This window comes from Ciona intestinalis, chromosome 14 (assembly GCF_000224145.3).
Source record: "Ciona intestinalis chromosome 14, KH, whole genome shotgun sequence".
Classification (NCBI taxonomy): Eukaryota; Metazoa; Chordata; class Ascidiacea; order Phlebobranchia; family Cionidae; genus Ciona; species Ciona intestinalis.
In genome coordinates this window covers 91,871-111,302 of record NC_020179.2, presented here as the reverse complement: position 1 = coordinate 111,302, position 19,432 = coordinate 91,871, and the positions used below count along the sequence as shown (strand labels likewise).

At 35.7% G+C, this 19,432-nt stretch overlaps 4 protein-coding genes across 7 annotated transcripts in view; 3 read left to right on the top strand and 1 right to left on the bottom strand.

Moving 5' to 3' along the window:
- On the top strand, nt 1–3,239 carry sir2-d (silent information regulator protein Sir2-d; the record flags this gene model as incomplete). The annotated part of the gene is given in 5 exon segments (XM_009862456.3): nt 1–87; nt 468–551; nt 1,627–1,753; nt 2,093–2,205; nt 2,607–3,239. Coding segments are annotated over 5 exon segments (651 nt in total). The 3' UTR covers nt 2,902–3,239.
- Nucleotide 3,240: 1 nt separating this feature from the next.
- On the top strand, nt 3,241–4,997 carry LOC100181785 (UDP-N-acetylglucosamine transferase subunit ALG13 homolog). The gene is made up of 4 exons (XM_002130087.5): nt 3,241–3,377; nt 3,734–3,896; nt 4,305–4,443; nt 4,823–4,997. The coding sequence occupies exons 1-4, from the start codon at nt 3,300–3,302 to the stop codon at nt 4,929–4,931; spliced, it is 489 nt and encodes a 162-aa protein (XP_002130123.1). The 5' UTR covers nt 3,241–3,299; the 3' UTR covers nt 4,932–4,997.
- LOC100184168 lies at nt 4,995–8,194 on the bottom strand. Of its 2 annotated transcripts, none has more exons than XM_026837740.1 (5): nt 7,632–8,194; nt 7,211–7,362; nt 6,181–6,286; nt 5,760–5,837; nt 4,995–5,344 (listed from the first exon to the last, which is right to left on the bottom strand). In XM_026837740.1, the coding sequence occupies exons 2-5, from the start codon at nt 7,334–7,336 to the stop codon at nt 5,142–5,144; spliced, it is 513 nt and encodes a 170-aa protein (XP_026693541.1). In that variant the 5' UTR covers nt 7,337–7,362; nt 7,632–8,194; the 3' UTR covers nt 4,995–5,141. The 2 variants fall into 2 exon arrangements, with proteins under 2 accessions (XP_026693541.1, XP_026693542.1); XM_026837741.1 differs by lacking the exon at nt 7,632–8,194 and adding an exon at nt 7,432–7,521.
- Nucleotides 8,195–11,219: 3,025 nt separating this feature from the next.
- The window catches only part of LOC100184977 (proton channel OTOP2-like), a 13,400-nt gene continuing 5,187 nt past the window's right edge, over nt 11,220–19,432 (top strand). The window contains exons 1-6 of one of the 3 annotated variants that reach the window (XM_026837710.1): nt 11,276–11,356; nt 15,491–15,564; nt 16,339–16,456; nt 17,401–17,581; nt 18,331–18,508; nt 18,797–18,955. In XM_026837710.1, coding sequence (XP_026693511.1) covers nt 15,532–15,564; nt 16,339–16,456; nt 17,401–17,581; nt 18,331–18,508; nt 18,797–18,955 — 669 coding nt within the window. In that variant the 5' untranslated portion in view covers nt 11,276–11,356; nt 15,491–15,531. Of the gene's footprint in view, nt 11,357–15,490; nt 15,565–16,338; nt 16,457–17,400; nt 17,582–18,278; nt 18,509–18,796; nt 18,956–19,432 lie in introns of those variants that run through there. The other 2 variants (XM_026837709.1, XM_018814740.2) reach the window with 2 other exon arrangements.

Here is a 19,432-nt window from a genome sequence, read left to right as displayed (position 1 = left end):
ACTTCATATTCGATCTGGATTCCCTCGAGATAGGTTGGCTGAACTACACGGGAACATGTTCACACAGCGCTGCCCACGTTGCAACAAGTATGATAAATAATTTGCGCTAGGAATCCTTATAAGATTAAACTTCTTTGAGGGTGAGGTTCTTAAGAACTTTGAATTTAAACCAAATTTTGCCCATTACCCAAGTTATACTGCTATACTAAAATTTGATTATTCAGTACTACCACAGAACAGTGTTTAAGGCTTAATGACCTAATTGTAGGTTGTTATTTATTACCACTGTTGTTGCATTGCCACAGGAGGATAAATAAGTTACATTCATTCATAGACATCCCAAATAAACATAAACATCTGACATTTATGTTGTTAATGGCACTTGATCCTAAATGGTTTGAGTTTTCTTTGTTATCGTTTGGTTAGTAGTACTCAACCAAACTTTACCCTATTTTCAAACTCTATAGAGAATATGTGATGGATCATGTCTCACCAACCATGGGTTTAAAACAAACAGGGGAGAAATGTGCCGAGCAGAAGACTGGGGGAAGGTAGGATGTTGTTTGTGCTGTGGTAATTATCAGGTTCCACATGGGCGCCGATCTTTTAAAATTGCAGGGTAGGCAGGAATACTTACAGGCAAGAAAAGACACACAAAACTATATGCTGATGGTTTTGCATCATTAAAGTTAGATACGTGGCAACTCAAGAAGGCACGAGGTGTATGAAACAGAACACCTGTGTTATAACGACTGTTGTTGCCACGCCATACGAGGTTAAATAATTACATACGTGGTAACTTATAAGTGGGCATGAGGTGTATAAAACAGAACACCCGTGTTATAACGACTGTTGTTGCCCAGCCATGCGAGGATAAATAAGTTGCATACATGGTAACTCGTAAGCGGACACGAGGTGTATAAAACAGAACACCCGTGTTATAACAACTGCTGTTGCCTCGCCATGCGAGGATAAATAAGTTACATACATGGTAACATATAAGCGGGCATAAGATGAAAAACAAAACACCCGTGTTATAAAACCACTGTTGTTGCCCAGCCATGCGAGGATAAATAAGTTACATTTGTGGTAACTTGTAAGCGGGCATGAGGTGTATAAAACAGAACACCCATGTTATGACGACTGTTGTTGCCCACGCCATGCGAGGTTAAATAAGTTACATACGTGGTAACTTGTAAGCGGGCATGAGGTGTATAAAACAGAACACCCATGTTATGACGACTGTTGTTGCCCAGCCATGCGAGGATAAATAAGTTGCATACGTGGTAACTTGTAAGCAGGCATGAGGTGTATAAAACAGAACACCCATGTTATGACGACTGTTGTTGCCCAGCCATGCGAGGATAAATAAGTTACATACGTGGTAACTTGTAAGCAGGCATGAGGTGTATGAAACAGAACACCCATGTTATGACGACTGTTGTTGCCCAGCCATGCGAGGATAAATAATTACATACGTGGTAACTTATAAGCAGGCACGAGGTGTATGAAACAGAACACCCGTGTTATAACAACTAGTTTTCTGCCAGGTTAATAGTTACATTCATTCATTCTTTACATCAATCATATTTTATAAGTTTAATTTATTTTAATTCCTGGTCATAGATGCCGAGGTGTATTATGCGACACAATATTAGACTGGGAAGATTCACTACCAACCGACCAACTTAATTTATCCGATAAGTTTTGTAAAGCAGCTGATCTAGCAATTACAATTGGTTCATCACTGCAAGTAGGTTTTGTTAGTTTTTAACTGCTTGTGGCATATTTGGATTTTTAAAACGTTTATTTAGGAAGATGGGGTTAAATGCATGATAGTTGCTGAATAATCCAAATTTATTAAAACAATACTGACAGTTGTTCTAACGAATGTTCTGTTCCATACACCTCGTGCCTACTTACGAGTTATCGCATATTTGTATAAATTGTAACTTTGTGGGTGATTGTTTTTTAACATGGCTGACAGTTTAGACAACTCATTAGGGACCACTGGGTTGGAGCAATTGTCGTTGTGTTCGCTTTTTTAAAATAAATTCAATACAACAAGTAACTTCTTTCTGCATTGCACTAGATTGTACCTGCAGCCAACTTACCTCTTCTAACAAAGAAAAATGGTGGAAAAGTCGTGATTATCAATCTACAACAAACCAAACATGATAAGAAAGCAGATTTGTTAATAAGAGGGTGAGGTTTGGGACTTGTATGCCTGTAACTTGTTTAACCTCGCATGGCGGGGCAACGACAGTCGTTATAACACAGGTGTTCTGTGCCATATACCTTGTTCCCGCTTACAAGTTACCACGTATGTAACTTTGTGGTTTCTATTTTTCTGCATAGCTGACAATCTGGACGACCCATTAATGATCTGGGTTGAAGCAATGACCAAGGAGCGTTAAATATTTGTCCAAACATACACATATATCCCCACAATGGTAGCAGCTATAAATTAACATATTCCTCGTTTTGCAGAAACTAATGATACTATTTTTGTCAATTACACATATTTTAGCATGTGATGCTTTAACTAGCAAGTTAATAAGATGCAGTATTGGTCTTTCTTTATATCAACAATGACTTTTATCAAGGTATGCTGATGACATAATGCGCATTGTGATGAACAAACTCAACATTTTAGTTCCTTCTTACACGAAACCTGTTGTACGTTTGTGTTCGGATAATAAAATACCAGATTCTGTTAATCTGGATACAAGAAAAAGGAGAAAAAGAAAATCAACAGATATTAAAAAGAAAAATGAAACATCTGAAATTATACAAACAGATATTAAAGAGCCAAATGTTAAATTATTGAAAGAAACAAAAGCAGAAACTGAAAATAAATTCAATCTTGCATCAAGTAATGTGAAAATAGAAAATGATTGAAAAACAATGAGCAAATTTTGCGCTGTTTTATTACTGTTGTTGCAGGGTACGTCATTTGAATATTGCAAACAGTTTGGAATTTTGTTGTTCTGTATATTATATTACTGATAACTACATAGGCGCCAAACCTGGGGTGGCAGGGTGGGCAGGCCAACCCTTGAATTTTCTGCTCTGCATTAATCAGTAAACATTACAACCAATAAGTTAGATTTGTTTCCCAGGATTGTGTGTCTAACTATCCCTGCCTCCCTTGTGTTTTAAAAACTTAGACGCTTTTGTTATGTTTACACTTCAATCATTGCCATTTTACAACTACTTCTATTAAACTCTCTTTCCTCTATTAGTTTGGTATAGGCTGTATTAGGTAACTTTGATCTGATGTGACTTTATAAACAAAGATGTCAATCTTCGTTACCGTGGGAACGACTTCTTTTGATGAATTAACTGAAACAATCACCAGTAAACCAGTTCAAAAAGTTAGTTAGTCTATAAATAAATGATGAATAAATGTAACTTAAATATTCTCGCGTGGCGGGGCAATGTCAGGCGTTATAACACCGGTGTTCTGTTTTATACACCTCATGACCGCTTACAAGTTCCACGTATGTAACTAATTTATCCTTGCATGGTGGGCAATAACGGTCCTTATAACACAGGTGTTCTCTTTCATACACCTTGTGCCCACTTACGAGTTACCACGTATGTAACTTTGTGGGTGATTAGTTTGGGCGATATTTATTAGTGTACAAGTTACCATGTATGTAACGTATTATGTATTTTGAATAAATGAATGTAACTTGTTTATCCTCGCATCTAACTTATATATCAACAGGTTTTACAAAGTCAAGGTTATGATAAAGTAACCATCCAGTATGGAAGGGGTAAGCATGAAGTGGAAAATATTAAGTCACCAAGTTATTCAGTTGTTGGGTTCCGATACAAAGATTCAATTGCTGAAGATATCGCTTCTGCTGATCTGGTTATAAGCCATGCAGGTAAGAATTATAAATATAACAATTTGGAAAATTTTTTGGATGTTTTAACAACGGTTTATTATTCCTTTATTCGTTGTTTCAATAATATGATCAGCTAACGTTTTTTAAAGAGATAAAAAAACATTATGTTATGATGTAACGATATTATATTAAGAACAAATTAATGGAGTGTTATTTTATTTACATTTCAATTTCAGATCCAATTTATGTAATTTGATCTTCGCTATTTTTTCAAAAAGTTAAATAAAAATTTATGTTAAAATCTGATATTATATTAAGAAGAAATTTATAAATGTGTTTTATTTTATTTAAAATTTCACTTTTAGATTAATTTGAAGATGATTTTTCACTATCGATTATCATATTTCAAAAATTCTATATGTTTGTTATTTACATCCAATTTAACAGGGGCAGGTAGTTGTTTAGAAGTATTGGGAGCTAACAAACCATTATTAGTTGTTGTGAACGAGATGTTAATGGATAATCACCAGATTGAGTTGGCAACCCAGTTGTACAGGGATGGCCATCTATTTTATTGTACATGCAGGTGACATTCATGTAAAGTTTAAATATTTTCTACATAACTTAAGCTAGAACCTTAATGTTGTTTATTTAAATGGCTTAATACATTTACTGTTTGTTGGGTGAATCATCACGCTTATTTGCTTTTTTTATTTTGCAAACTTTTGTTACTGAGATTGAACGGACAAAAAAGTCTTATTTATTTAAGGTAGAAATCATTTTTATTGATTGAGTATTTAGTTTTATTTAGGTTTTTTAACTGAAACTCTTTTCCAAACATTTTACCCACACTGTGTCTTAACGACTGTCGTTTTGCTGTTGATTCCCTTCTCTTTTTTTTTTAATTAATATGATTTTGGTTACCGTTTACTAAGAGATAAATAAAAATATTATATTTTCCTCAGCACATTGCTGGAAACTTTGAAATCTATGGATCTTTCTGCATTGAAGCCTTTACCCTCGCCTAAAACTAATGAATTCACCGAAAATATTGTTTCTTATTTTAAATTATAGCAACATTTTTTTAATGATTTTTAAGTGCAATAACCTCTTACCTAATAAAGAAATTTCACTAGATTTTTTCATGTGTATTTTACTCGGTGAAAAACAAAACAATTTTTTCGGTTGCATGTTTTATGCATATAGTGAATCTTATTTACATTGTATTCTAAATATTTTTTTTTTCGGATTAAAATAGGAAGTAAATATTTTCATGGTGCCTTTTTATCCGATGGTTCTACCAGGAAATTCTAGCAGGTATTTATTTTGATAAAACTGTGGCCGCCTGTTGTAATCGGCAAGTACTTCTGCATAATTAGCAAGCAACCAGGTACGGAAATGGGCTGTTGTTGAACCTCTGTTGGGTTGGATCGGTGGTTGACTGTGCGATGTTTGAACCAGTGTTCTGCCGTCACCAGTTGAAACGCCTGGATGAATGAATGTGTTTATTGCCTTGACTTCTATTATGAATTCTTGAGCAAGATGAATAAATGAATGAATATTTATCCTCACATGGCGGCAACACTCGTTATAATATGATTGTTTAGTTTCATACACCTCGTGTTCGCTTACAAGTTACCATGTATGTAACTTGTTTATCCTCGCATGGGGACAGTGACTGTCGTTATAATATGAGTTATCTGTTTGATACACCTCATGCTTGCTTACAAGTTACCACTTACGTAACTTATTTAGCGTCACATGGCGAGGCAACGACAGTTGTTATAACATGAGTGTTCTGTTTCATACACCTTGTGCCTGCTTCTGATCTACTACGTATGTAACTTTGTGTTGGTGATTGTTTCACTGTATGCATTAGTGAATATAACTTTTTATACAAACCTGGATACCAGTCTCCTGGGTGGCAAGTTCCTGGATAAGTTCCATTGCTGTCAATACGAGCTCCAGTCAGTGATCCTCCTGAAATTATTGAAGTTGTCGTTTTGTAAAAATAACTTTACTTTGTCAAAAAAATTTTTTTGTAGTAATAACTGTTTTGTAAATAAACATAACTTATTTTGTAGAAATAGCATTTTGGAACTAAAATTTTTTTTATAATAATAACTCATTTGTAAACAAAATATCTTTATCTGCATATGGCGGGACAGTGAAATTTTAGCTGGTGAAGTAAAAAAGCATAAATGGTTTTGGTAACTATTTTGCTGGTAAAATTTAAAAAAGCATGCGTAGTTTAAAACCTTAAGATTTTACTTGTGAAATTAACAAGAGCGTATATAGTTGAAAGTCTGAATATTCAACTTACTTCGTCGAACAATTCTGGTCAACAAAAACATTCCTGTATCAGCATGGACAGTGTTGTGACAATGGGTTACTGTCTTTCCTCTGTAATGGCGCGGTATGAACCGGATCTGCGTTACAGGTAATAATGTGATACTGTGCGAATAAACTTATGTCATGTGTGTGAAATGTGTCAAAACAAGATTTTAAAAACTGTGTTGCATTTCACCTAAATGACAATTAAGAAGGTTGATGATTACAACGGAATGGCGTTCTAGTAGTGTATATAGATTTTAAACTCAGGCAATAAATTGAAGTACTTTGTTATCTGAATTAAGTTAAAGTTTCAGTCTTTAATTTAAATCCCAACCAGTATAGTAATGATAACATTTCAGGTTTCTAATTGCATTTTTTGGTATTTTGATTTTAATTGACATTACTGCCATCATCATCAGGGTTTGCCATTAAGTATATACAGACAGTTATGCAGAATCGTGTCGCTCGAGTAAGAACATAAATAAAGTATTTTGCTATCGCGAGCACGTCACTTTTAGACATAAAAGGGTGTTGAGGTAATGGGCCAACTCTGGTTTAAATCCCAGGTCCCATGACGTGCCTCACTGTAGGGCCTCACCCATATAGAATATAATGTGCATATACAGTGTTGGAGTAATGCGCCAACTCTGACCTAAATCCCAGGTCCCATGGCATGCCTCACTGTAGGACCTCACCCATATAGAATGTGCATATACAATGTTGGGGTAATGGGCCAACTCTGGCCTAAATCCCAGGTCCCATGGCATGCCTCACTGTAGGACCTTACCCATATAGAATGTGCATAAACAATGTTGGGGTAATGGGCTAACTCTGGTCTAAATCCCAGGTCCCGTGGCTTGCCTCACTGTAGGACCTTACCCATATAGAATGTGCATGTACAATGTTGGGGTAATGGGCTAACTCTGCCCTAAATCCCAGGACCTCACCCGAGTATATACAGTTGTATTACAAGACATTATCAGGGTTTACAGTTAAGTATATACAGTTACATTACTTACAGTTATGTTGCTATGAGGAGGTACCGGCATAGTGTCCATGTAGTCACCAACTTGTGCGTACCCCAGGGTTCCTTGTGTGTTGTTGTACCTTTCATCGTGGCCGAGGTAGAAGAGGTTTTGAGTCATGTCAATCCCGTCAGTTGTTGCGCTTTCTGGGGAAGCGTTTAAACTTAGTTATCAAGACATATGTGTTCTATTTCATACATCTCGTGCCCGCTTACAAATTACTAGGTGTGTAACTTTGCAAGTGATTGTTTTTTGTTCCATATGGTAGACAACAATTTATCCACAAAGTTACATACGTGGTAACTTGTAAGCTGGCACGAGGAATATGAAACAGAACACCCTTGTTATATAACTGTCATTTTCTGGCCTTGTGGTTAAATCAAGTTACACTCATTGCATCCAAGGCCATTTGTACCTGGGTTGTAACCTTGCCATTGAAACTGACAATGGAAGCCATTCTGGTCAACCAGCCTTGTGCGTACGATGTCAAAGTTATTTGGATCAAACTCAGCAACAGCTACAGGGCCGGTGTATCGGTTGTAACTGATCACCTGGCAATATATTTAAAGAGAAGAGTTTGGATTTTAGAAGTGAATAAAAGACTGAAAATTCAATTTAGGCGAAGTATATATCTTTTATTATACAATTTGTTGGACTTTATTCTTGTTTGTTTCCTATTTCCTAGCACTTACGAAAGGGTCTCTTTTAATTAGTGCATGTCCACAATATTTACTACATAAGCGAATATTGTGGACATAGCGGACATACACTAATTAAAAAGACCGCTTACAAAATACTGATTCTCGAATAAGAGACTGATGATGCCATTTTTGACGAATTTATATCTTTTGGAGAATACAATTAAGCTATAGTGTAACAGGAAAACATTGCTATTTTAATAACTTGATAAATTCCGCAGTTCTGACAATAATCTGCTGCTCATATAGTAAGAAATATTTATTTTGCCCAAGATTGTATTGTCAGTCTTATTTAAATAAAATCATTGGTAACTTAATGAACATATTTAGTGTTATTACCTGGAAATGGTTGACGTGGATATGTAATGGATGCAACAGGAAAGGGCTCATGTTAATAATATGCCATTCTTGTACCTCACGCAACCTCATCTTGTGCCTTAAGAAAAATGGTATCAGTTAATTTAATGTTGATAATCAAATACAACATGTTATATTTGATAATGGGGCATAACATCTTTTTGTGTCTCCTCTTCAATTACTGCAGCGCAGATTATAAAAAGATAAAACGAAAAGACAGGATATAGCGCCAAACGACAGTCGATAGTGCACGCTTATTGTTAAAAACACGTTTACATTTGATCAGTTTTATGAAAGAAATAGTAAAAACGACAAAAGACAAAATATAGCAACAAAACGACAGTTGTTTCAACATACTTATTGTTAAAACATGTTTACATCTATTTAGTTTTATGAAAGGAATAGTTAAAGGAAAAAATACAACAACAAATGGCAGTCTTTGAAAAACGCTTAGGTTCAAACATATTAACTTTCAGTTAGTCATATAAAAGAATAAGAATGTTGTGTTTATACCTGATTTGTGTAGATGTGTCAGCAGGAAACAACTCTCTATTTATTGTATGTTCGGGGCCGAACTCATAGATATATTTCCTGACGTTTTGTTCCGTTGCAGTTAGATCTGGATAGTTGCTTGGTAACTGCGGCAGGTTAGATGGGAAATCCCATGTAGGTGCGTCGTTTGCTTCTACATGTATGGTGGCGATTAAACCATTGAATCGATCGAACATGGCCATTGATGGGTTGTTCTGTGGCTTCACTGACGAAAAGAGCTGAAAGTAAAAACACAATTAAATGTTCAGAAATCAAACCTTCTGCTCATGCTATAATACCCTATGGACAAAAGTTGATTCTAGCCCACTATTTATTGTGTGGATTTACTGACGAAAATATCTGGAAGTAAAATGATGAAACATATAGTTAACATGGCAAGTTTATATTTGTTAAAAGTCTAACTTAGAACTAATTTAATATAAATAGCTCATTGTTTGTCCGGTAGATATAACGACCGCGTTTCTTTTTTCTAATTAAATATAAATGTGTTTTACCATAAAAATATTTTAACGACTGTCGTTTTGATGTTCTCTTTTACGTTTAAGTAATATGATCTTCGCTATGGTTTTCAAACGTATTTACTAAACAAATTTGTAATAAAGATCCCAATACCTGGTGTTCTCCCACTCCACACTTGATCATCCAATCAACTCTTCCACCTGGTAGGATCAGGGTTTGGTTCGCACGCGGGAATCTTGGTTGTTTCAAATAAACTCCGTCGAGAGCAATTTCCCTCCATTCGCATGGTGAACCTGATATAGTACGAACCTCAAGCTCCAACGCATGCGCGCCGCCGGCATTCACCATTCTGTTCATTAAGTAATATAACATATCTATTATAATGGTAACTGTAGAACTTATATATTATAATGGTAACTGGCAAGGCATAAAACAATTTTTTTTTTACTTAACATAAATTATATATAATAATATATAATCGGATTTAATTTTGTTCATAATGTGTTTAGTTTTTTCTATTTCTTCGACGTTTTAAAAAAACATTGAACAAAGCGATATTATTTATCCACAAATTGGCAGGGTAATTGGTCAAATACATTTCAGATAACAAATGGCTGCATACATAAGTAGTGGGTAAACTCTGGGCTAGAAGAAAGCATGCTAACCACTATACCACATGCCGAGTATATGACATCCACCTCGGCACAGTGGTAGTACATACACGGGTACAGAACCACATGTCACCTTAATCGCTTCATTGTTCCCGCAGTGAATGTCATGTTGGGATGAAGTTGTCCGTTCACTGTAAAATAATTCATCCCGTTCATGGGATCCATCATCCATTCAGCAAGTGTTGAGCCATCAGAAAGAACATATTGGTCATGTCTTGAATGAAGATATTTGAAATTTATATAAAAATACTTATGTTTTAAATTATTATATTTTAAAGCAGTAAATTAACAAAGGATATTTGTATCCTGTTAATAGTGACACTAGTTGCATGAAAGACTTGGGTGTTTGGGTAACGGAACAACTCTGTCTTAGATCCCCCAGTTTTTAAATAACCCTCTTCCCAACAGCTTTTATCCATACATGTTTTAACCACTGTTATTTTTCTGTTGATTTTTCTTACCTGGTATTTTAAATGATATGATGTTTACTTTAAGAAGATAAATAAAACGAAATTTAATATTCACCTAAATTCTGGGTAATCTTGAATTTGTCTTTGCAGATTCCCAAACATAACGGGAATAGATTCTTCACTGTATTGTAAAGTTGGAGCAATAACTAACGGGATGTCGTTCTCGCAGTAGTTGGGACAAGAACACTTCTCCAGTTCCTCAGGTAACTCCCAATATTCATCTTGTACAACTATCATACCAGCCATACCACTCAATACCTGGGGAAGTTAAAACACAATACAATATTTTATTTATTTTCAATAAATGAGAGATATAGAGAAAAGGAGAGATTTCTTTGAATAGCTATTACAGCCATTTTTACTTTAAAATACTTTTATATATACATCATAAAAACTTTTATTAAGTAAAAGCTTATAAAAAACATCTAAAATTTTAAGATAACGACTAAACACAATTACTTAAATCTTTAGATTTATTTATTTTCGGGACATTAGCGAAAATTATATTATTTAAAGATTAAAAAAAGGGAATTAACAGCAATATGACAGTCGATAAAGCACTATGGATAAAAGGTTACAAACGTGGGTGTTGAACTATGTAAGGATATTGCTCTTAAGTGAGCTTGATTGAATGTAACTTGTTTATCCTCGCATAAGGGGGCAACGACAGTCGTTTTAACACGGATGTTCTGTTTCATACATCTCGTGTCCACTTATGAGTTACTATGTATGTAACTTTGTAGGTGATTGTTTTTTTCTGTTACTGACAATAGGAAATCTATATTTCATGTTTGAAACCTGAAAATTTGAGGAGCCATGAAAATGTGGATGATACCAAAAGGTTCCTGTAGCGTGGTCCTCATCTATGTGGAAGACATATCTTTGTTTCTGTCCTGGTCCAACCTCAAGGAATACATTGTCTGCATTGCCCTGGTAAGTTGGATGAATGTTAGCTTATTTATCCTCGCATGGCAGGGTAATGACAGTCATTATAACACCTTGTCCCTGCTTACATGTAACAACGTATGAATAAAGGAATGAAACTTACTCAGTTCTGCTTGGCAGAGCAAAGTCAGTTACTATAGTATGGGAAGACCTATTCTGTTTCATACACCTCGTGCCTATTACGAATAACCATGTATGTTACTTTGCGAACATTTTGTAGAATAATTTAAAAAAAAAAACAGCAAACGTGATAAATAAATACAAACATAAATAACAGACCGTGTTACAGAACTGAAATTTACAGATCAAAATTTAGTGGTTGATTGCATATATACATAGATCCATGTTTACCTTTGGTGAAATATGCAACCCATGTGTGTGTATGTTGGTTGTGTTAGGTTTGTGGGGGGTGTTGTGGCCCGTTTCATTCACTGGGTTTGCTCCAAGTCTGTTTCTCTGTAATTAAAGCCTTAGTTAAAAAAATTACTAAAAAAGGTTTGAAATATTTCAATACAAAACAACGTTTCACATTGAAAAAGTATTAGCTTATATAATATAAAGGCCGACTCGTAGCAAAACGACAGCGATTAAAATTAAATATGTACTCCTAATTTATTTGCATGCTGTTTAATATAAGGTTTCGAAATGTTCATTGTTTTTATTCTACAAACATGTTTATGATTTATATGATCGAACTAACTTAACTTATTTATCCTCGCACGTCGAGGCAACTACAGTCGTTATAACACGGGTGTTCTGTTTCATGCATGTCCTACCTCCTACCCGCTTACAAGTTACCACGTATGTAAATTTGTGGGTGATAAATAATATATATATTTAGTAATTACCAGTTTCATGTATATGTATCTCCCCGATGAACCCACAATGTCGGTCCCACCATTCGTTCATTGTAAGTCCTTCTCCACACCGTTAACCAGTCGTACTGGTATTGGTTCACATCTACGTCTAATGTAACCCTCAAACTACCAAAGAAATTGCTGGTTAATCCTTCCAGGTGTTCAAATTCATCTCCACCTTAAAAAGTAGTTTCTTCAAACTTTAGTTACTTTGTAACATGTAAGCGCCCAAACCCTACCAGCCAAACACTATATCGTTTCCATCATATTTGTATAGTGACTTGATCGTTAAGTTTGGTGAACTTAATTTAGATTACTGTTATACTGTAAGCATATTGAATGTAACTTGCGCTATTCTCGCTTGCGAGAAAACGACAGTCGTTATAACACGGGTTATGACGTAAGTAACTTTGTGGGTGATTGTATTTTTTCTGCATGGGCAACAATTTAGAAAACCCATTAGTGACCACTGGGTTGGAGCAATTGCGGTTATTTGTCATGCGCAAAGATACATAGCCCATAACGGTGGCAGCGACGAGCCTTGAACCCAAAACCATAGTGTTAAATGTAGGCTCAAACCACTGCATTACGGCGCTGAAAAACGACAGTCGTTACAAATTGGTGTTCTGATGACGTAACATCTGATCATTTTAGAATCGCAGTACATTTTCTGCCATACCGGAAATGTACATCACGCACGTTATATTAGTTGTGGAAATAAACATGCAAAAGTCGTGATTGGTAATGTGGCACGAACCTATAACTCGTACTTTAATGTCGTCTTTGCGCATTGATCAACACACGCGTTGCAACACCAGAGAAGACATTACATGTAATAACGTGGGGTAAATGGGACAAAAAAAGGAACAAAATTTCCCACATTTTCTGATCGTGTTTCAATTAACGACGCTCTTTTAGTGTTGCCTGTCTATGGTTTTATATTTCTGTAATTATTCTTTGTATACTACCAAATGGGGTGAGAAAATTAAAAACTTATTTAACCCTAACGTTCTATTTTACACCCCTATGATTTACGTTCAGCAAACGCGCAATTTTAACAACCTGTTTAAGAGCTGTTGTGGTTACCTTTATTTTGTTTAATGGTTCAAACGGGTAATTTAAATATCTAAAAATACACAGAAAACAAATATAGAACCGCGGATAATATACGTTACCGTTGACACCTAAATCTCATATTTTCTAATCGTGTTTTGAACAATTAACAACGCGCCCAACATACAGTATGAATTAAATATATATTTTAGCTGTAGGGCGGGGGAAGATGGGACACGTTTTTATTCTATTTTCTTGTCCCGATCGATAGTATACACTCAAAGAATTTTAAAACCGTACCCTCATGACTCCCATAAACCGTTGTTAATTGTTTGAAACACGATCGGGATATTTAGATATTATGTGCTGAATATGTCCCATCTTCCCCCACCCTACTATATATAGATGTAGGCTACATACCTCTTAAATTTACACACGGGTTCGTGTGGTTGCACTGTTGGGTACTGAAGTGAAATACACAGGAAATAATCAAGAATCGAAGAATATCCTTCATTCTTTATATTCCCTACAAATTTCTGCTAAATTATAAAAAACAATTCTATCTATTTCTTCCAATGCGATAACGAAAGTAGAATAAAAAAGAAAAACAACAATTGAAGACGACCAAAAACACGATAAAAACGCGTTAAAACACGCCCTGGTAAAAACTACTTGCGAAAAAGTGTCAGATAAAGCGTGACTGCTAAACCCAACGTACAATAAACTCACAGTGAGTTGTGTATAATTAATTAAAACAACGACAGGAAAGTAATTAGCAACAAATGACGTTTCAAGTGGCGTCTGGAACGTGAAATAAATCAAAATTCATCCGCTTACACATAGTATTAAAGATGACAATTCATGGTAAGGGTGTTTTTGTTTTTATCAAACATTTGTATATGCTTGAATACCATTATCATGACGTGATGTAAGATATCGGTCAAGTTTGTGTAAACGAAATAAAAGCTTAAAATCAAAAATATTTTATGTTTACTTGGTGAGACATATTTGCGCTTATCGCTTCTGAGTTTGAACCGCCGTATATTAGGATGGGACATGTTTTCGTTTCCCCATTTTCTCGTCCAATTTGACAGGAAAAAAGAGAAAATTTACACATTGTTTAACCGTAACTTCGCCATTCTAAAACAGCGTTGTTACCCCACGATACGCAGTGATATCTGATCGGTATTTTCCGTCTTCGTTTTTGCATATTAGTACAAACTTCGTTATCTTCACCGAATTGTTATGCTATGTGTGTTTGTGCGTAAATTACATGCGGAGCATAACTTACTATATAGTAGGATGGGGAAGATGGAACACCTTTAGCACACAATATCCAAATATCCTGATCGTGTTTTAAATTATTAACAACGGTCTATTGGAGTCGTGAGGATGTGGTTTTGTGATTCCGGTGTGTTTATTCGGTGCATACTTGGTATAATTATTGCACATAAAACAAAACAAATATTACACAATTCGTGCGCGCTACCCCAATACAAGAATGCAATGTCATGTAAACCGCCGGCATTTTACGGGTTCAAGGCTCGTCGCTGCCACCACAATGGGCATATATCTGTCCTTGAGCAGTCAATAATGGGTTATAAGTTGTTGGTCATAAAGAAAAACAACATCCACAAAGTTAAATACGCGGTAACTTGTAAGGGGGACGAGGTGTGTGAACAAGTTTAATTTAATTGTTTAAGTATAAGATGTTGGCAATCCATAGTTTACCATTTCTTTGTATGTTTTAACATAGACAACTTCATGCACATTAATTTACCAATCTATATATAACCGTGCCCTCACGACTGTAACATGGCGCTGTTTACCGTTCAAATCACGACCGGAAAATATGGGATTTTGGTGCCAGCGGTATCCCATATTACCCCGCAGTATTATGATACCTGTTTATTGGTCTGGACTTCGGTACGTGACAACGGCGTGGGCGATATCTGGATGTCAATGGGTTTGATAGAATGATTTATGCGCTGTGCGATTGGTGGCTGCGCCGGCCATCAAATTTACGAGTTTGCTTTTACATGGGATAGTTGATGCCATACCGTAGGTAACTTTGCAGGGCGGCAAGTGGTTTGCTCGGTCACTTATAGCACTATGTTCGTGGCATACTATCAGGTCTAACTATAGTAAGCAGTGGTTGCCATTTGTTCAATCCAGAAAAAGTTAACGTGATTTTGCGTATATTTATATCTAGATATTTAGAGACTTAAAACATTCATTTGACAAACGAGAAAAATGCAACAATTCCCGCCCGAAAATCTAGCAGAGGTATTTTATAGCTTGTTTTTACGAGGTTGTGGGACTTCGTAAAAATTTCATCACGTTTGCTGATAAATATGTTGGAACTATTAACAACTAAAGGTGTATGACCTCGGCGTTGCTACACCTCAATATGCTTGTACAACATTGTTTATGCGCTATAAAAGTCATTTAAAAACAAGAATATTAGTTTCTTTGCACGCAATCCATAGTCAAATGGGACATAAACATACACAGACATACTTATATATATCGGGGAACTTTAAATAAAACTTCCAGATGCTGAGCAGTCGCTGAGAGTTGAGTTATATATAGTAGGGTGGGAGAAGATGGGACACTTTTAGCACATAATATCCAAATATCCTGATCGTGTTTCAAACCATTACAACGGCCAATGGGAGTCGTAAGGATATAGTTTTATAATTTCTTGAATGTTCTTTGTTTACTACTAAACGGGGCGAGAAAATAGAGGTAAAATGTGTCCCGTCTTCCCTCACCCTACTGTTTACCAAATAGTATCGTGGGGTAGGAGGGTTTATGTTTTTATTTTATCGTATACCATTTAGTAGTAAACAAAGAACATTTACAAAATTCTATAACCATATCCCAACGACTCTAAAAGTGATTAATTTTTTAAAACACGACTTTGAAATATGGGATTTAGGTGCTAACGGTATCCCATCTTACCCCAACCTAATATACAAAAAGATTGGTTATGTAAAGGCAGAACTGAAATAACAGTATCAGTTTCCCTGCGTATCCAATAAATGTTTGTTATCATAGCAGGAAGCGGATCCTCCGGTGGAGAGAACTGAGGATACGAATTGTTTTGAAGAACTTAGTTTGAACAACTGGAGTTTTGTCGGGAGAGGGCGTCGTAGAGACTCTATTTCAGTTATCGGTAAGTTTGCGTGGGAATATTAGTTAACTCTCTATTACAATAAACCAGGGTTGGGGGAAATGGGACACCCTTTCTTTTTATTTTCTCGTTCGATTTGGTAGTAAACAAAGATCATTCAGAGAATTATAAAACCGTATCCCCCCTGTCATAGACCGTTGTTAATTGTTTAAAGCACGATTGGAATATTTAAATATTATGTGATAAAGCTGTCCCGTTTCCCCCCACCCTACTGTTTAATTAAATTTTAAGAAATTTAAATGATTTTTAAGAAACATTTACAAAACTATGTGCACCTTTTTCATTACTGACGTTGAATTTTTGCCTTCGTATGTTTTTGCATACGTGTACGTACACCCAATAAAAAATAGCGGTGCTCACTAATTATTCTTTAATTTTTTTTTTAGTTTTTTGCCAAAGGCGCCAAAATGACCAAAGTTTTCTAAAATTCTGAAACAAAATTTAAATTACTGTTTTAATGAACTTTAAAATTTTCGTTTGTTATGAATGTTTGGATCTAATTACTCGGCATTACAGTATGTATAGGAATGGGACATATTTGTAATTATACTAGTTGTAATAAATTGTTTGGGCAACGATATAAAAAAATATTAATATTTTGGGCAATATACTGATATACTATAGTGTATTTGCCAGTAATGCTAGAAGTGAAAATACTAATTTTGAAAATAATATTTAGCAATAAAACTAGCGTGGTCTTATACTCACAACACTGGTCGTCTAATATCGGCCAATACTGGTAGTTGAGCAACGATATGCGGTTAGGAAGGGCTTCAGAAGTGTTGCTCTCAATCTTCTGTGAGTTGGGGGTCAATGTCATTCACTTCGTGTTCGGTTCGGGTCTGAGTGGAAAAATTGAGTCGGGCTAGTTCTCAATATAGCAGAAAAATCGGGGCTATGGTTAAGCGACCATATGATCTTTTCAGATCAACTAAGTGGTTTCGCAGACAGCGGAATATCAACATCAAGAAAGCAACGAAGAATGTCCGGAAGTGTCTTTTCTAATCCGGCATTCGAAAGAGGGTCCGGGGACTCGAATGATGACGTCACACCACTGGGTAATAACAAGTACATGATCCAACGGAGAGGAACAAAGATATTCATTCAGTGAGTTGAGTTACCTATCTATCATCGAATGGCGGGGAAATGACAGTCGTTATAACACGGGTGTTCTGTTTCATACACCTCGTGCCTGTTTACGAGTTACCACGTATGTAACTTATTTATCCTCGTATGGTGGGGCAACGACAGTCGTTATATAACACGGGTGTTTTGTTTTGTAAACTTCGCCCCAGACTTACCGCGTAACGTTACAGGAATATTTAAAGTATATCCGCTATGATATTCAGCAGGGGAAGTTTTGCGATTGGGCGTCTCGTCACGTCCAATGTTATCCACACAATGGGATTCCCGACACAAGCTCACTTTAAACGTACAACCGCACATCTGTGTAAACACTTAGGGGTTATTGATGTGCTGAGAGAAGCTGATGTATACGTGATATGATACCTAACAGCTTATCGTATTTAAATATACTTTTAGTTACAAAATGACATTTTTGTTGAGGTGGTGTTTCACTTAAACGATTTATAGTACATTTGGTAAGATGGGGCGTGTTTTTATTCGCTTTATCGTCCTATTTAGCAGTAAACGCGAAGAACATTCACAGAATTATATAACCGTAGTTCCACGATTCTAAAAAAACGTTAATTGTTAACTGTTCAAAACACGATTAGGAAATATTGGGATTTAGGTGCGGTATCCCATCTTACCCCACAGTACTATGTTTTTATTCCTGAAATAGTTAAGATGGAAGCTTTGTCAGTTTTATAAGCGCCAACCAATTGCATTGTCAGTGGTTTGCCGAAACTGGAAGGCGAAGAAGGGCAAACTGAACGAGGGGAGGAAATAAATATCGAAGAAACGGAAAACAAAATGGCTGACTCGTTTTCATGGTTAATGTCAGGGCTTTATGGACTTCATATTGTTCTGCTTGCTTTGGTGCTGAAAGTGACGCAGTTCGTGACTGAAGACGTGAGTGTGATTGTAGTGAGTTTGTGGATCAGGACTTATTTAGCTTAAAATCGAAAATGCAAATTTCTAAATTTCGGAAATGAATGTTATTACTAAAATTTTAAAACGCTTTTTGTACTAAAATTTGGAAATGAATATTTTTATTAAAAATCGGACATAATTATTTATGTATAAATCATTTAAATACTTACCATCATATAACACTTTTCACCAGTATTCAGATTAATTTTTTAAAAAATCCCTCTAATTTTTTTTTATTAACCACCACGTTATTTCACCCACATTCAGATAACCCCAGCGATCATCGATTATTACTACCTCTTCCTCTACTCGCTAGCAGCGGTGCTCATGATAGGATACCAACCTTTGGTGACGTACTGCTACACGAAGAAGGAACACATCGGGTTCGCGAAGAGCCATCATGTGAACAATAGATGGCTTAAAGGTAAGTATATATAGCAGGGTAGGATGGGGTAAAGTGGGACATGTCTTTATTTTCTAATCGCCCCATTTAGTAGTAAACAGAGAGTATTTAAAGAATCATGCAGCCGTATTTTTACGACTCGAAAAGAGCGTTGTTGTTTGTTCAAAATACCGTTAGTTCTAATTCAATTAAAAATAAACCACAATGGAAAAACAGGAACAAATTAAAAAAAACGTTCACCTTTGTTCACCAATGTTAAACAAGCGCCATATACATTGGTGTCACGAATTCATATAGTAGGTTGGGGAAAGATGGAACACCTTTTCATTCTATTTTCTCGCCCAATTTGGTAGTCAACTAAGAAAATGCAAAGAATTATAAAAGCGTATCCTCACGACTCCCCTAGACCATTGTTAATTGTTTAAAACATCAAGACATTTAGATATTATGTGTTAAAGGTGTCCCATCTTTCCCCACCCTACTGTATATATAACATCACC

What these genes read in the sequence shown, in the direction of transcription:
- LOC100184168 (XM_026837740.1), bottom strand. Translation starts at nt 7,336, where the DNA reads ATGACTCAAAACCTCTTCTACCTCGGCCACGATGAAAGGTACAACAAC. An exon ending in CTCCTCATAGCAACATAACT is followed by an intron (nt 6,287 to 7,210) that starts GTAAGTAATGTA and finishes CCTGTAACGCAG; the next exon opens with ATCCGGTTCATACCGCGCCA. An exon ending in CCCAGGAGACTGGTATCCAG is followed by an intron (nt 5,345 to 5,759) that starts GTTTGTATAAAA and finishes TCATTCATCCAG; the next exon opens with GCGTTTCAACTGGTGACGGC.
- LOC100181785 (XM_002130087.5), top strand. Translation starts at nt 3,300, where the DNA reads ATGTCAATCTTCGTTACCGTGGGAACGACTTCTTTTGATGAATTAACT. An exon ending in CCAGTAAACCAGTTCAAAAA is followed by an intron (nt 3,378 to 3,733) that starts GTTAGTTAGTCT and finishes ATATATCAACAG; the next exon opens with GTTTTACAAAGTCAAGGTTA. An exon ending in CTATTTTATTGTACATGCAG is followed by an intron (nt 4,444 to 4,822) that starts GTGACATTCATG and finishes TATTTTCCTCAG; the next exon opens with CACATTGCTGGAAACTTTGA.